Here is a 17,881-nt window from a genome sequence, read left to right on the forward strand (position 1 = left end):
TTCGTTTATTAAATTGGTAGTAAAGTACCAATTAAAAGTACCATCCTATGACTGGCTTTCTCAAAGTTGATTTTTTATAGTTGACTGACTATAAGGACTATAATATGCATTTATTGTTGTTCTCCTTGTGGAAGAGTATGTATAAGAATGGCCTTTTAAAATACTACCACCTAAAAATCTTTTTAAACAGCCCCGGTTAACATATAGGTTTTACTCCTACGTCAAAAATGCAATGTTAGGATTTTGTATACATATATTTTTTTACCTGAACATGAACTTATACGAAACCTTTGGTTTAATGGTTGACAGTTTCATTTTCAGCAATCATTTTTTTAAGATTTAAATTATACCTACTATTTTTCATCTTTTTAATTTTTTGTTTTTCATTTTATTTATTGTAATTTAAACAATTAAGTAATAATTCTAGAGGTCAACATACATTTTTAAATTTTTTTTGGCATTTTTGGCAAATATATCTCAAGTATTTAAATTATTTCAGGTCTTTTTTTGGGTTTTTTTCCTTCTTTTTTTTTTGTTAATAAATTCATTAACTACAAACAGCCTTTTGTTAGAGCGGGAGTTTTTTTTTTACATATATTTTAGTTTTTTTTAGAAATCAAAGAAAACATTTTAAAATTACAATAATATCCCGACAATTTTTATCATCGACAGACTCTCACAATTAACTGCCAACAAGCTACATTGATTATACATACTTGACAAGTAAATCGGTGATTAAATATCAAGTATATTTCATTTTATACAGATTAGTCTGATTAAATGTATCTCCTTAGGTATGTATTGAATATCCCTCATTATACATTACATACATAAATTATTATGCAGAATTTTATCATTATAATAATCTTCAACTATTCTCTTTTTTTATTTTAACTTATATTAAACGGCCCCAAATCCAGCTGGCTAATAAAATATATATGTTTATTTTTCTTCTTTTTTTGCTTCGTGATTTTTTTTGTTAATTCTTTGTCTTAATTTTTTTGTTGATTATACCTATAACAGTTTATGGGTACGTAGGTTTTGTCATATTCATTTCCTTTACGAAACAATCTTTTATTTTGTATGTTCTACACGCTGAAGAGTCACGTTTGGACTATATATGTGTATATACAAAGTAAAAATATGTATATTTCAATAACTTCTATAAATATTCAATAATTTTTTTTAAATACGTTCAATGTAAGATTTAATCATGTTTAAGGCATGAAGGAGATGTTTTCAATTTTTTTTTGCTTTTCATTATTAGACAAGCTTTTTAGTGTCTTTTACTTTACAAAACCGTGACTTGCATAACGCCGTTTGAATTTTAGAGTTTTATCATACATAAATGATTAGGGGAACGTGGCCCAATTCGGACCCCCTAAATTCTGTTTCAGAAGGATTGAAAAAAGTCATATTAAAATGAATTAAATCTTTCCAAGTTTGGTACCATTGGAAAGGTCATTTAATAGGCTAACTTTGTTCTATAGATGCAAACCTTCTAACTCTTACCTGTTCTGAGTAATAATGGAATTAAAAAAAGTTGCTAAAATTGCACTTTTTCACCACGGTGTTCTAATTGCGACCCCCCGAGTGTTCCAATTGCGACCCCCTGTTTTTGCCGTAATTTGTGGGTTTTTCACTAGTAGATCACTTTTATCACTACTATAAATAGGAAAAACACCATGAATTACCCGGAAAAGCCGGAAAATCAAGAATTTATTTTCATTTTTCCCCACATTTGTTTTGACATTTCGCCCTTGAGGTGACTACACACACTTTCACACACACCGACAATTGCGCACTCACTGACGTAATTCGCAGAAAATCCACGAAAATTCTTCTGAGGAATGCGTGAATTACACTAACTACACTCCCCTTTGGCTTTAGGAACATTTTCACTGCGAAAAAACTTTCAATAAACGTGAAAAAATATTGATTTTCCTGAAATCAAAACACAGCGCGGTCTGTGTGAGAAAGACACTTCTACACTACTACACGCACGCGCGACAGCTTTACCATGGTGAGTGGTGGAAATAGACGGTCCGAATTGGAACATTTTGGGGGTCGCAATTAGACCATTCTGCATGTATTACATTTTCACTTAATTACTTAAAATACCTAAAATCTTTCAAAAAATTGTAAATCAAGTAATAAACTAGACCCTCTAAGCTACAGAAACGCGGCATAATATGAGAAATAATAGTGGGAAAAAAACTCATATCAACTTAGTTTCTAAAATCAGAAAATGTCGGCCAAGTGCTGAAAATGAATTTTGATTTTTAATTCGTCCTGTTGTGTACCAAATTAATTTATTTTAGGCGGTAACATTACCTTACTATAATATCTTCATAATGTAGTGAAACTAATTTTATAATATTTCGTCATTTACGAGAAAAAGGGGCGGACACAATTGGGCGGTGGTCCGAATTGGGCCACGTTCCCCTATGGATTGGTTTAAGATTATTTGCATGAAAATACTATATCGCGATTTAATGAATATCAGAGGCGTTGCCAGAAATCTATTCAAGATATCTTCAGAAATTACATAATAGTTTAGAATAACGACCAACGACTAAGGATTCGAGTTTTACGAGTTTTATGAAAATGTAGTTTAATTTATAGGTAAAGGAAAGTTGTATTTGTTGATTATCGTGTCTTCACATTCCTATACCTACTGTTTGCCTGAACACAATGAAATTTCTATACAGTCGCTCTTTATATATCAGGAGATTTTAAATGGCCACATTATTTGTTCCTCTAACACATTTTTTTTTTAAATAGCCTCCATATAAAATCCAAATATTTTTAGGTAACTAATTGTTGTGTGAAATTGACTTCTCCTTTTTGCAATATTTGTTTGAATAAGTCTTTTTTTTAATCTTTTTTTTTACCACAATTATTTTCTCTCTTAAATTTGCGTGAAGCGCAACATATCCCCGCGAAGCGACAATTTAACTTCGTAACCCTCGTAAACAAATTATTAATGGTTGTTGCAATAGGGTTAGCAACTTTTGATAATTTTGGCGTTTAGAATTAATATGATGTTTAAAAAATATCTCGACTTGTCCGAAGATTATAAACTTTTTTTGAGTATGGCTAGTATTAAATTAGTGTGTCTGTCCAAAATAGCTGGGCCAATCTTAATAAAATTCGTTATGGAGCGAGAGGGAGGCAAAATGAGTTGCAAACGCTATATGGGATTCCGTCCCCTTCCCCCTTTTGTTACTGTATGCAGCCGTGACTGTTGTGTTTACATTCCAAAACTGTTTTTTTTTTTGAAAAGTACCTAGTTGTTTAAAAATAAAATGGCTCATAATCTTCAAGCACGTCGGTCTGAACTGTCTGAACATATTCATAAATTTAATTCTTAAGTAAGTACCCCTCAAATGAAGTTATGAAATGAAGTTAAAACTCCTACAGAAAATTCGTTCAACAATAACGTCAAGAAACCAACTGCTAGAAGTTAACATAGTCATTTTGACCAGTTGAGCGGCCTTATCTTTATAGACATGTTTAAAAAGTAGATCCAATGGTATAAGAGGTAAACTAATAAATTCAAAAAATATAATCCATATTTTGCAAGTCACTGTTTGTATTGATACAATTATTTGAGTTTTTCAATTCAATAACTATTTTAGTTTATTTTAAAATTTTAACAGTTAGAGCACAATCACACATTTAAAATTTTATATTTAATTTTTTTATTCATGTGTTTGTTTAATAATGTAGTTTATGCATTTTTTGTATAACAGTATTTCCACAAACATCCATCTCAATTATATTTTTTATTTAGAATAATTATTATCAATCATTAAAGTTTCACATATAAAATTCCTGTCCTTGTGATATATGTATCTCAAAGTGTTCGCATTCTCTATAACTTCACTGTAACATCCTTCATGTCACGAGGCATTTTGTGTATAGTTTTTTTAAGTCCATTTTACAAACCTTTCGGTGTATTTTTTTAAATTAAACCTCATTAGATTCATTTTTTTTCTATACAGTAATCAATTTATTGAAGACAAAAATCTTCCGAAACTTCCCTCAAATTGTTAATAATTAGTAAGTATGGGTAAATAAATTAATAAACGACGGTACATTGCAGATTTTTTTTCATATTTAAGATTAAAAGAAATACTTGGTGTTAACCACAAAGTGGAATACCAACTAATTCTCAAAATATTTTACTTTAAAACATTTTCAAATACGTACGTATAGATACAAAACGATAGTATATAAAGACTCTTCAAACATTATTTGTTTGTAAATGGAAAAATACAATGATTATGTATTACTCTTTTTGGGTTATTATAATGAAATTCATCAATATACATCTTTTCATGCAATCACAGGAATTAACAATTTCATTTTATGAATAGAACATTAATGCATTCTTGCTTTTTCTTTCTTTCGAAATCATTGCCAAAGTTGTGTCCCTAAAATCTAATATCAAGATGTTCTCGAAAGAAAGGATAACATATATTTCAATATTGTTTTAAACTGTATTGTATATATAAGTAACATTTAAGGATTGTCACGGTATAGATTTTTTTGTTTCTCAGAATATATTTTTTTTTCTTTTTTATCCAATTATAGATTAACTATAATATTAAACTGCAAACATTAACAACATTTTTTTAATTTAATAATTATATACAGTTTTGAATTGTTTCTGGGACATGCTATCCTCTTTTTTTCTTTGGAGTAATTAGGGAAAAATTTAAATTGAAATCCAGTGATAAAGAGATGAAAATATGAAATTATATATATACTTTGTAATCTCATTAGGTACTTGGTGGAGGCCAGGACATTTGATCTTTTTATCAAATAGATGTAGTAAGTTGTACAATTTTTTATATGGAAGGCAAGTTAAATTCAAGTAACTTCGGATACCCATAAGTAGGTATACTAAAAGTTACATGAGATCTTCAGATGACCTAAAAACCTGAACCATGACATTAAATATTTTAAAAGTCTTTAGTGGTCTTCCATTCCGGTTATATCATATTCTCAGCTGTGATTCTTTTGAAGAAAAGAATAGTACAGTTTCCGTGTACCACCTAAAATGTAATTAATTTTTCTACTTATCCTTGTATTTTTTTGTGACAATCCTAATATATTCTAGCAGAATGGCTAGTGCCACTGTGAATAAAATTGATTTTAAAGAAAAGTAATAATTTTTTTTTATCAAATCTGGCCTCATCTGTGGTTAACGTACTGTGGTTTAACTTTTATTTTTTTTAGCGACATTGCTCAGGTTTTTTAAAATTAAAATAATTGTAGGCAAGCTACTTATGATCAATTTAAGATGGAATACTAACTAAATACAAATTTTGAAAGTTAAAAAGGACATATTTTGATGAGCTTCACGCACAATTATTAAATAACAAGTTAAAAAAACTGTCAATGGAAGATGTAGATTTCTTTCCCTTTTTATAAATTGGGATTTTTTTTAATAATTGTTCCAACTCACCAAAATATTCTTCCTCGAATAAGGCAGGAGATGGTGCTGGGAAGATTTAAGGGGTACATGTCCCGTAGATCCTAGAAGCTTTTACCGGTATCCATTAACCTCTTACGCCTACTGTCACGACGCTTGTGTCTATCAACGCGTGGTCTGCGTGCCTCACGAGTTGGACAAAGATCGTCAGGACTACTTTCCACCTTTTTTAGCACAATGCGGAACGTAAAGGTATGCTTAGGTGACACCGATGAGGCACGCCGCGGAGAAGGTGGTTCAAATTCACTACCACTGGAGCAGGTAAGATAAGGCGAAGTAGTTCGTGCTGGACGTGGTTCAAAAATAGCAGCACATCGCTGATCCATACATAGGAAGGGTTCCCCATCAATGCCAGTGCAAGGTGAGCGTGGTGGCAGAGGAAAATGCTGACGTGTGGGATCAGTGAATGGACTTCGAGAGCCAGACAGGCGTTTTGGTACTAATGGTTCAGAGCCAGAATCATATGAATCTCGTGAGCTATAGTTGGAGGAAGTTTGCTGTGACAGAGGGCTTCGTGGTCTATGTATGCCAGTCCGTTGCTGATGGATATGCTTGCGGGAGTGAAAGTGTTTTGCCATACCATGCGGCTGTGTGTAGTCAAAGTGAGTCTCTAAGGAGGACTTGCGACCGTCACTGCTGCCACCTGAACGATGCTGAAAGGTTTCAACATCCACGAGCTCAATCGACGATTTACGGAGATCAAAAGGTGATTTCTTGTCACCGGGAATTGCTTCCATCATTTCGAAGCTCGATGTCTGATCTTCGTAACTCGTCGAGTGGTACCTGATTATGGAAATATTTTTTTTACATTGGATAAAAAAAGCAGAGAAAACAATTTAAATACCTGGATATGTCGAAACTTGTATCAATGGACGAGTAGCGGTCCTCGAAACTTGACTCACGATTCCGATCTGTGTCTACAATTTCGAAACTATCTGCCCCTGAATCCCGGCGAACACCATTCGGATCATCACCTCGTCCACATGGACTACGAAGATTTTCCAAATAAGGTGAACGGGGTGGATCGAATGATGCACGTCGGGATGGCGGTTCAATCTCGAACGTTGGACACTGGATTTTTGAGGTGCAAGGCACTTGTGGTTTTTCTAGTATAAATTCAGCTGCAGCTTGTTCAATTGCCTCAGTTGCCTCTTGACTTGGATCATCGATACTGCCTTCCACCGGTGGGAGAAGACTTAGCAAACTACGCTTTAGCTCCTCTATCCGTTCTGTCTCCTCTTCTAATGCTGATTTTCCACTTACGACGGGTCTCTGTAACTCTAACGTTTCTTCACCTGGTCTTCGATCTGACTTTATAGGACTAGACTCCTCAATTGTTTCTTCGCGAATTTGTTCATGCTTGATATATGACTCTCCAACCTTTTCAAAATGTACATTTTCGAGTTCAAATGACAAACCTCCTATTGGGAAAAGCAATGAAAGGATGAAATTTAGTTTGATGATCTACCTGAAATATAAGCTTACCGTTTGCACTACTTCCTGATGGTTTTGCACCAAGCTTTTCAACAGCTCTAATATCAGTCATACTTTCCACGTCGCTAACTTCATCTCCACTCGACTTTTTAGCATCTTTACCCTTATTGGTGTCTGAACGTCGAAGCCTTAGCGACAGTTTAGTTGTTGATGCAAGAGTTCGAAAACGTAAAGACATCTTAGGCTCCAGACTTACTTCAGACATTTGCTTCGTCACTGCACTTTTAGCAGCTCGACTTGATGCCGTGGGAGCACTGGAAAAAGTACTTTGACGCAAAAGAGGACTCCCTGATGTAGATTCGGCCCGTGAGAAAGCTGCTGCAAAACGACTTGTTCGCATTGTAACTTTCTTTGACGGTTTTCTTACAAATGCTAGAATTTCACGCATCACACTGGTCTTTTCTTTTCGGTCTCCTGTCGGTGGACTCTTCTCATCTGCAGATGAATCAACTGTACTTTCAACTTGTCGCTGAATAATCGCTATTGTTTCTGATGGGTTAGATATCGTAATGGGAGGAATTGGAAGTGTCGGACTACGATTTGATCCCAATGGAATCATCATGCCATGAGAGAAACCGATTGGGCTACGTCTACCTGACAGAAAAGATTGCTGTATTGAGCTCCTAAAAAATAAAAGTTAAAAATAATATACAGATTAAAATATTATTTTTTAGCTTTCTTTGAATGTAGGATACTATGTACCTTCGTTCGTCAGGAGATATCCCACCAGACATTCGTCTATCCAACGGTGGTGCTACCCCAGATAGAGGGCTACGGCGCTCATAGTCAATGGGACTTCGATGCCCAGATTGCTGTTGTACATGGATGGATGATGTGGGACTTCGACGATCTGTTGGGCTTCGGTGTCCTGATCGTGACGGTTCGTAGCTGAGAAAGACAGGGCTGCGACGCCCCTGCGGACTGCGCTGCTCTGGCGCGGCTCCGCACGGACTCCGGCGGCCCTGCAAATTCAGCGACGCAGAATTTTTCCGACGATGAGACTGTCGCACGGTATTCTGACGCGACAGGGACATTGGGCTTTTTTGCGATGTACTGCTTGGACTTTTACTATCATGCGGAGACACACCGCTTGGACTTCTTTTGCTACCTGTGCGTTCGATGGCAAGATTAAGCTGACCAGATGGCGGTGCAAAAGCTGATGAACTACCTTTGCGTTCTGACGGACTACGACGTGTACGGAAGCTCTGAGACTTGGCTTTGCGGATTTTTGGTGAGGAGTTTTTATGGTGAGAGGAGGGGCCGTTCGACCTATGCTAGTTGCTGCTACACGTGCCATTCGGTGGATCACTGCTCCCAGTTGAGCTTAAGGTTGTATTTGAACCATAGGGATCTAATGAACTCTGCACAGACATTGAACGTCCCTTTGAATGCCTTGCACGCCTAACGCGACTTGAATTCGGTGATAATTTTCCTGGATCAACACTGGCAGGATCGGCCTGAAAAATAATCATTTTCATGTTTTTTGCTATATTGTTTAAAGGAAGTTAAGGTATCAAATATAAATACCTGAAAGGCTAAAGCATTCATGATGATGGAGTAGGGAACAATGCCGAGAGGATGAATTTCTCTCATTAGTACATTAGCTGGAATCTTATGGAATTGTATGTATTCCAAGAAATTGCCTAGAACTTCTTTTAGCGGGTTAATCTGCAAAAAATCATACAAATTATTTAGTTATCCACCAATAGCCATAAGAATAAACTATAAAACATAATGTATGTATGTATAAGAAAAAATTGTACCGGATTACTATCGCAGTATTTTTTACTCCACATAAGAGCTGCTTGGAATTTTGTAAACTCATCGGCACGTAATTCCTCTCGAGCTAAGATCAGTCGCACCACATGCTGTGGTAGGAGAGTGAAACTGCCGAGATTGAGCACCTCATTTCCGTGCTCATCCACAAATTCCAAAACCTTCTGTACTAGATTTTTTGTACACTTATACTGGATGTAGCGCTCGGCGGAAGCTAGGAGTGCACACACAGTATCAACATTGATGCAGTAATGGACGAAACCCGCTGAGGCACGTCTTAGCTCTTCCAGTCCGTAGTAATCGGCAGCATTCATAACACCAAGAAGAGTTCTCGGTTGTAGAGTTACACCACCCGTATGGATGTACTCAATTAACTGACGAAATACATCCGGCTCAAATTCCTCAATGATTAGCGTCTGATGCTGATGTCCAGTTGGCTGTTGCATTGAAAAAGTAAAGGAAGCATGTTTAAATACTAATTTTCTCAACCATAATTATTTTTCCAAAATATCCATCAAAAATAAACAATTTTTATTCATCAATCAAGTTATCGCTACAGCCCCAAGTTGGGCCTTGGCCTGACATTCGTAACCTGGGGTAAAATGATGAATTTTTGGGAGATAATTTTTCCTGAGTTCCTTGGAAATATTTGAGTTTTCCCATCACAACTATCTTTTAGCAAATCCGGGCTACAACTTTGTCTCAGACCATTTCTTTCTATCTCAACGGGAAAATTCATTTTCAGTCCATTTTCCAAACCCTTACATTTTAACCGTTTTGCCCCAACCCTGGGGTAAAATAGTGAATTGCGCTTTTTTGTCCCCTAATTTTAATTAAATGAAATTTATTTAGCAAGGCTCTATAATATCTATTGAGAATGTGAAATTTGTGTAACAGTTAAAACTCTTTTTAATAGAAAAAATACAAAAAATTAAAAAAAAAAACATGAAATTTTAGAAACTGCCCTTTTTTATATTTTTACTAGTCAACCCGAGCCCCCAATCATGTGTGAGCAAACTCCATTTTAAGCTATAAAAGGGGGCGTATATTAGTAGGGGGGATGAATAATACGGTACCCCGAAAAATTCCCGTTATCTGACCCTTTAACAGGTAGAAAATGGGAAAAAATCAATTTTTCTGTGGGGGCGCTATAAAGGGGGGTTGGGGCGGAATCCCATATAGCGCTTGCAACTCGTATTGACCCCCTCTACCCCCCTACCAAATTTCATCAAGATCGGCCCAGCCGTTTCGGAGGAGTTCATGTGCCACAGACAGACAAACAAACATTTTCAGCTTTATATATTAAGATTTTAGAAAAATTGGTAATAGTAAGTGATCAAACATCCTAAATTGTATATAATAGTTCTACTTATTAAGGAAATTTTTTTTTTTCAAAAATTAAAAAAGTTTTTTTTTTTTAAACACCAAATTCACCATTCTACGGGAAAACTCGAAAAATTATGTTGGTAAATTCAGATTAAATTCGTGTTTAGCAATAGTTACTCTATCTAAAAATGCATTCGGATAAAAAAAATGCATAGAGTTTCGCCAAAACTTAATTTTTAGTTGAGAGGTCAGAGTAACTTTGATGTTCGATTTTTTTTTCAAATAAAATCCAAAATATTGGATCAATTTTCATAAAACTTTCTAGGCTTAGGCAGGATTATAAAGTGCAACTACTGACAAAATTAGACAGATTAGTAGCCACTACTTTTTGGAATATTAATTTTAATTTTCTTTTCAAATTCACCATATTACCCCAGTAACCCCTATTCTATACAGTAAAGTTTTTTTTTATTATAAAAACGTAATCTCAAATTTTTGATGGATAGTATTATTCTTTAGCTATCTTATTGGGCCTAATTCAGCGCCCAAGAAACCCTTGAAATCTTTAAATTTTGTACTGAAATTTCAAGATTTCAAGCGAATTTCAGTTTCTTGGTCGCTGAATAAGGCCCATTATTTTGATAAAATTAATAATAATGTATGTACAAATAATAGTACACACAGAAAAATTTTTCGTATTAGTCGAATGCGAGTAGAAGACTCGCAGTTTGACTCGTACTGTCTAATGTATACTATGTAAATGGGAATACTCGACATTAACTAATGCGAGTAGAGACACACTTCAAAATTAACATAACCCTTCTCAATTTTGGACATCATTTTTTTCTGTGTGTAGGTTATAAATAGGAATATGACAAACCATATTGAAATAAATAATTAGAAAATAAGAGATTTTTTGTTTAAAAAATCCCTGGGCATGCAAATATTTGGGCATTAGCTTCTTGTATTATAAATCGTATACAAAATACATAAGTACATAAATGTGCTGAAAAAATGTGAAGTGTAAGATTATGTGACATAGACTAATTTACATGCAAAATACTTGGTGTTGGCCACGAAGTGGAACACCAACTAATATAGACATTAAATAAAAAAAGGCAAATTTTATTTATTTATAATTTCATTGACTGATATTATTCTGAGTAATCACACTTAACGTTTCGTTACAAGAAAAATTTTCAATGAAGGCCAAATGTGCTTTTATTTATAAATGATTTGAAGAAGTCACTATGAAAGTTATAAACAAACTTTTAAAATTCAAACAAAAATTACCGCATATTTTGTCATATTACAATATCTAGCGGAAGATGTTATTAAAAATAAATTATTTTTTTTAATTTAAAGAATGTCTGCGTAAACAACCAGAAAAATCCAATAGTGAGAAAGCAAAGAAAAGAAGTAGAGGAAACTCTAAAGGAAAGAAAAGAGAGCTTTCACTAATAGATAAGATTTTAAAACAAAAAAAAGTGAACTTTTTTGTGCTGTGACGATAATTTAATTACCTCAGGAATTGGCGCTAACTGTTGCGTATATCCACTTCTCTATAATTTTTTAATCAACACAAGATGTTATCATGAAAATTTAATATGATATTTCCTAACAACATAAATAGGTATTTATATTGAAGAGATGTATGTGTATTATTTTATATCAAATTTCATTTATTAAAATATAGATTATTATTCAATTAGAAGAGGAAAAATCAGGATAATGAATTTTAAATTGGGTAGAAGCATTCAAGATTTTGTAATTGTAGAGAATTGTGGGTATAATGACACACATTGTGAGCTCCCAGTCCGCATTCATCTGAATATAATGAATAAATCAATTTTTAAAGCCAAAAAAAAATCAAACCCTATCCTTCCTACCTTTGCAACAGGTACAATAATATATAAATCAATTGATCTGAATCCAATGAAAAATACAATTTTTTTTAGGTAGTAACAAAAATGAAACCTTATCGTCTTTAAAATAAGAATGAATTAAATAATTGTAATGCTAACCGGTGGAATGACGTCAAAATAATTCTTAGGGGTTTCTTTGAACTCAAGACATTTTTGACAAAAATTCTTTTTTTGAAATGTTCGGAATTGTGTTCTTCCTGATTCTAAGAGTCCTTTCCCAACGGTCTTTCCCAATTAACTAACCTTCATTTAAATTCTCAATATATCTTTTTATTTCTGGAACGTTTTGTTCCATCTTATTTTCAAGCTTTTTCCATTTAAATTTAATACTTTCATATCTAGGTATTTTTTTTTTGATAATTGAAAATTAAAAAAAAAAATTGTGAAAAGTAAGCTCTCCACAATGAGTGATTTTCATAAAAAAATCGAATTATTTGAGACATTTGAGACGTATACTTGTTTAGCTTTGAGACAATGCAAAATTACCTCATTTTTGTCAAAATTATTACCAGGTAGAGCATATAATTTCGAGTTGCAACTGAATATATTCGTTACGTTACATTAAATGGGGCTCGGAGATTCATCTTTTTGTGCAGTGCGGCCCCTATGGGCCTATTGTGCATCCCCTTTATTAATACATACTTGATATTAAGGCGTTTAATAAAATTCACGACTTCAGTTATATAATTTCGTTCTCTACCGTCATAGTGTTCTCATATAAAAACTTATGTTAGGTTATGGTAAGGGGGCAGAAGTTCGGTCGAATCTAAAATTTAATGCTTTATAATATACATAAGTTTGTATTATAATAAATCAACTGTAGTATTAGTAAAATGAAATATCTTGCTCTCTATATTGTGATCAACTACTAAATTATTGGTTTTCATCATCAGAAATCCTATTCATAATTTCTTTTATAACACAAGGACTTTTTTTGGTTATTTCTGGATTATTTTTAATTACTTATGTATGTATATGTGTATTCCTATGTACATATTCTTAAAACACTGGGAGCACATACATACATATGTACATTTAATGCATGGGTTACATATCCGGGATTAAACCGATAAATCTCAAAGTTTCATACATTGTCCCGGAAAATTATATGTAGATACTACGAATTTTGTAAAATATTTTTAACAGATATGGAATATATTCAATTTAATATTATGTACATATACTTTCACATATTAATTACGAAAGCATATGCACTTCAAATCCTGAAAATGCAATGAATAAAAAATAGAATTATACCAAATTTTCATAATATTTGTTAGAAAATACTTAAGTGCAATCCTGATTTTTTTTTTACCCTAAAAATATTAAAAATCAATATTACTGGAGTCTAAAGCTTTAGATCAAGGTGGTATTAAAAAAAAACAAAATATTTACTTGAAAAATTATTCCCGAATAGATATTCAGTGCATTTAAATGTATTAAAGAGTTTTTTTTTACATGGAAATATGGGTACACAAATTAAAAAAAAATAATAATTAGGAATAGGTTACATAAAAAAAATTCGAACATATTTTAGCGTTAAATTCTTGTTATACCTGTTGAGCTGCATTTTGAAGATTAAGCAGCGGTTCTGAGGATCGTTTCAAGAAGAGCCGCAGTTTATTTTCACGCTGTGGTGGTTCCTTTCGTCTCTGTGGCGATGGAGCTTGGTAGAGAAGTTTTTGGAAAACCCTCGATCGCGCAGCAAGGACAGCCTTATAAAATAAACTTCCTTATTATAACGCCCTAACATAAAATTGTATAAAATCATTTACTTTAACCGCACAGACTGGCTCCCGTGTTTCTCCTACCAAAAAAGTAACATCACACAGTTCTGGCATTGAGGCCAGAAACTTCATATCGTCCGCTAGTCCTGTTTTATTTTCAAAAATCGACAAATCTGACTCAAAATATCCCATGCCACTGCTTGTTGATGGATATACATCGAATGAGGCTCCCGTCATGTCTGTTTTTGTAGAAAAATATAATTAATTTTTTTTTAAACATAAAAGATAATATAATATTGTTGGAATAAAAAAGGTTGTGGATCACATAAATTTAATATAGAAAGAATTGGTTCATGGAATTTTATTACATTTCTGCTTTTTTTCGTAAAAATATCAAAGTTATTCTATTAAATGAAATTCTGTTAATGTTTCATTTTGTATGTAGGTACCTATAATTTAATTTCTACGTAGTCAACTCTGTTAAATATTATGTACATGTGACTGGTGTATTTAATATTTAATATATGTACATACTAAAAAAAAATTGTGGAAGAACAATTTGTCCTAATGTACTGTATCTATCACAACTTAATATTCCTTTTAACTCTCTTAAGTATACATATACATATTCTTGAGAAAGAAAAGAATATACGCAAATTTATGATAGAGGAAATTATCTGAATTGATGGAACCCGTAATAATAAAAAAAAATTATGATGTTTATTTTAGCTTTAGTTTTCTATCTTTTGAAGAACTTAAAGTGGGTATAAAAATAATTAAAATTTCCTAACATATACGATGATACCTCAGTGTAAAGATTGTTCGGATGTACTCTTTTCATTCAATATTTGTAATTAGGGTGAGAGTATCCAAACTGTCGTTATACTGAATTATAAATTGTAGATGCAAAATATATCACGACAGATTATAGATAAATCGAATTGGCCAAGGTGGTCACCTGCTTACATAACCATGAATTTTGAAAAAAAGTATATAAGACAGAATATATGATGATTTCAAAACAATTCACTAAAAAGAATTGATGTCTATCATTAAAATTTCTTTTAGGGGAATTATCAGGGATGATTGCATCTCCTTTATTAATAAAATAAATAAATAAAATTTCTTTTTATCTGCGTATTCTCTATTTTATAAATTATTATTCATATAGGTAAAGTAATATTGCCTATTGTAAGGTTGATGGTGCGTATTGTTATGTCTTCTTTATTAAAACAAAAGATTACTGTAATAAAAAAAATGTTTTTACATTTTTGAGAAAGCACAAAAGTGAATAAATGGAAAGTGAATGGTAAAAACAAATTCTTATTTAAGTCTACCCTTTATTGAATTACTGACCCTAAAATGATGTATCCTATGCTCTATTTGACACGTCTAGCTTAATTTAGGAAATGGGATGTGCAGTGAAATATAGTAATGATGTAGGCTACACAGCAATAAAAGAATACATTATGTTTGATACATTACTGAAAAGCGGTGGATGGTACGGGACGACTGTTGGAAGGGCTGTTGCCATGGTGTCTCAAAATGCAAATATTCTTCTGGATCACCTAGTTCACGTACATATAAATATATATAAAATTTAAAAGTGTGTTAGCTCTTAAAATTGCGGAAAATGCACTGATGGATGGAAATTGAATCAATTTCACGCGGAAGGATATTAAGGATATTGCAATAAAAGGGAATTTCCTGTCGACTTCCAATTCAATTTTGTATATAGGGGTGACTTTTTTCTTTCCTCCCCATTAATGAATGTTTGGTCCCATATTGCTATTTTTAATCAAGTTGTGGCTGGATGCCTATTATTGGCTTAAAACTTCTGTAGGACATCACGTAGGGATGGATATGATGGAAAATAGGGGAGTTTGGGTTTGGAGAAGGAGCGGGAAGCACGATATAGGGACCACCCTCGCATATTTGTACTTTGTGATTTGACGCAAAAGCACCCTTATAGCCTTTTTACCTGTTGCAGCTTCTACTCCTAGCACAGGATTAAGTATGTGAAAGATGGTCTTTCGGTGTCTTTCGTACACGGGTACACAGAGTTGAACACACACAAACTCACAAGGTGAATTTATATAGTCAAATCGATGAAATACAGCTTGCGCTTCACACAAAAATCGACAACCTAATTAAGATGGGACCTTTCAGCGTAGAGGGCAAAATTATTTTACGGAAAAAAATTTATGCCTATGCAAAAAAATTCTTCAAGTCTCACAAAACATTTCCAACTATGTAATGTGACACAAGTTATGTTTAAAAAACACTAAATTTGCACTGAATATGCACTTTTGCACCACAAAACGGATTTTGACCTTCTAAATTTTCTCTATCCCTCTTTATCCTTGTTTCACAATCAAATTGTAAAAGGTCTATAATGCCCCTTCACGAAAGAAATATGTTTTCAACATTAATCCATTAAAAAGCACAGTTATTATTTTTTCACAACAAAATTGCAACAAATATGTCTGGTACAAAATAGCGAGAAAAAAAAAATCCTTAACAGAGTTCTCGAAAAATTCACTATAGGGCGGAAAAAATTCCACTTTGGCAATGCGGGGCAATGGCGATGATTTTTTGTTGTTTAGTTGCTGTTGTGTTGGCTAAAGAGGCACTTGGTAAGTGATGGGTGACTGCTTTGAAGAATCTTCACAGAAAGCTGTCCAGAGATGTAATTTTTTTTCTGTGTCAAATGAACTTTTCTTTACAAAACACAGCTTGTCTACACACTAAATAAATTGATACTGAATTTTATGGTGAAGTTCCAGCCATGCTGCACCCTTCTCGCATTTTTCGTCGCACACGCGAAACAGGTGGTATTCCCCAGTGTTATGAAGAAGGTACAGCGCATCTGCGTTCCCTCTATTATGGATGGGGGTGAGGTTTTTGAATCGATAGAACTTCGTGCGATAGGGAGGCTTGAATTAAAATCGAAAGTGACTACCAGACATTTTGTCCAGCCACCTTCCTCCTACACATGGCAGACAAACTTTTCTCATACCTTATGACCCCCAAAATGCACGAACCCCATTACTTATTCTTCTTTTCGTACGGATCTACTTTTGATTGTTTTTATTAGACGAGGTAAATTGTCGCTTCGCTCCAATTTACCTCGCCCCGCTTCGCGGGGATTTATTGCGCTTCGCGTAAATTTTAGAGGGAGAAAAAATGTGATGATTTATAAGTAGATTAGGGCCACTTAACAAGCCCAAAAGAAAAAAATTTGCAAAGGAAGAAATCATTTTCATACAAAATTTCCGGCGCCAAATTCAAAAATTTGCAAAAACTGCATGAAATCTATATGGGGGCCATCTGAAGGGGGGCTTTGGGGGGAAAATGAATACGGCCATCTGAAACCGCCTGTTATAAGGAGCCTCTGTACTAAATTTCATCGCGATCGGTCAAACGGTGTGGATTTGTATAGAAAAGTAGGAACGACGATTACCAACAAACAGGCCTTTCTTTATTATATAGATAAATATATGTATGTATTAACTCATAATGAGAAATTCTTTTATCTATAACTAGTCAACCCGAGCCCCCAATCACGTGTGAGCAAACTCCATTTTAAGCTATAAAAGGGGGCGTATATTAGTAGGGGGGATGAATAATACGGTACCCCGAAAACATTTTAAAATAAAAAAAATACCGTTATCTGACCCTTCAGCAGGTAGAAAATGGGAAAAAATCAATTTCTCTGTGGGGGCGCTATAAAGGGGGGAGGGGGCGGAATCCCATATAGCGCTTGCAACTCGTATTGACCCCCTCTACCCCCATTTCAAATTTCATCAAGATCGGTCCAGCCATTTCGGAGGAGCACACTACAGACAAACTTTTCAGCTTTATATATTAAGATTAGGATTACCTTTAATTATTTTCATTATTTTTATTTCGAATTATCAGTACATGAGGCAGTCAATATGTATACAGTACATACTACATATTTTGTTTAAGACCTGTAATGGATCATCAGAATAAGGTTTGTTGGTTTGTGTTAATTTTCCAACGTATGATCTCAATCGACTTCACTTCCAAGTTCTTCATCGGTGAAATATGAAAATTTTCCGCAGAAAAATTCACGTTGTCCCAGAGCTTTCGGTTCGTTCAGTGCC

At 33.7% G+C, this 17,881-nt stretch overlaps 1 protein-coding gene across 1 annotated transcript; it reads right to left on the bottom strand.

Moving 5' to 3' along the window:
- Window positions 1–3,699: 3,699 nt before the first annotated feature.
- LOC129796602 (serine-enriched protein) lies at window positions 3,700–16,522 on the bottom strand. The gene is given in 11 exon segments (XM_055838689.1): window positions 3,700–6,286; window positions 6,348–6,924; window positions 6,989–7,620; window positions 7,700–8,278; window positions 8,399–8,454; window positions 8,525–8,665; window positions 8,761–9,210; window positions 13,581–13,739; window positions 13,800–13,990; window positions 15,733–15,876; window positions 15,988–16,522. Coding segments are annotated over 11 exon segments (3,675 nt in total). The 5' UTR covers window positions 15,995–16,522; the 3' UTR covers window positions 3,700–5,547.
- Between the last annotated feature and the right edge of the window lie 1,359 nt (window positions 16,523–17,881).

The sequence above is a fragment of the Lutzomyia longipalpis genome, chromosome 4 (genome assembly GCF_024334085.1).
Source record: "Lutzomyia longipalpis isolate SR_M1_2022 chromosome 4, ASM2433408v1".
In the NCBI taxonomy this organism is placed as follows: Eukaryota; Metazoa; Arthropoda; class Insecta; order Diptera; family Psychodidae; genus Lutzomyia; species Lutzomyia longipalpis.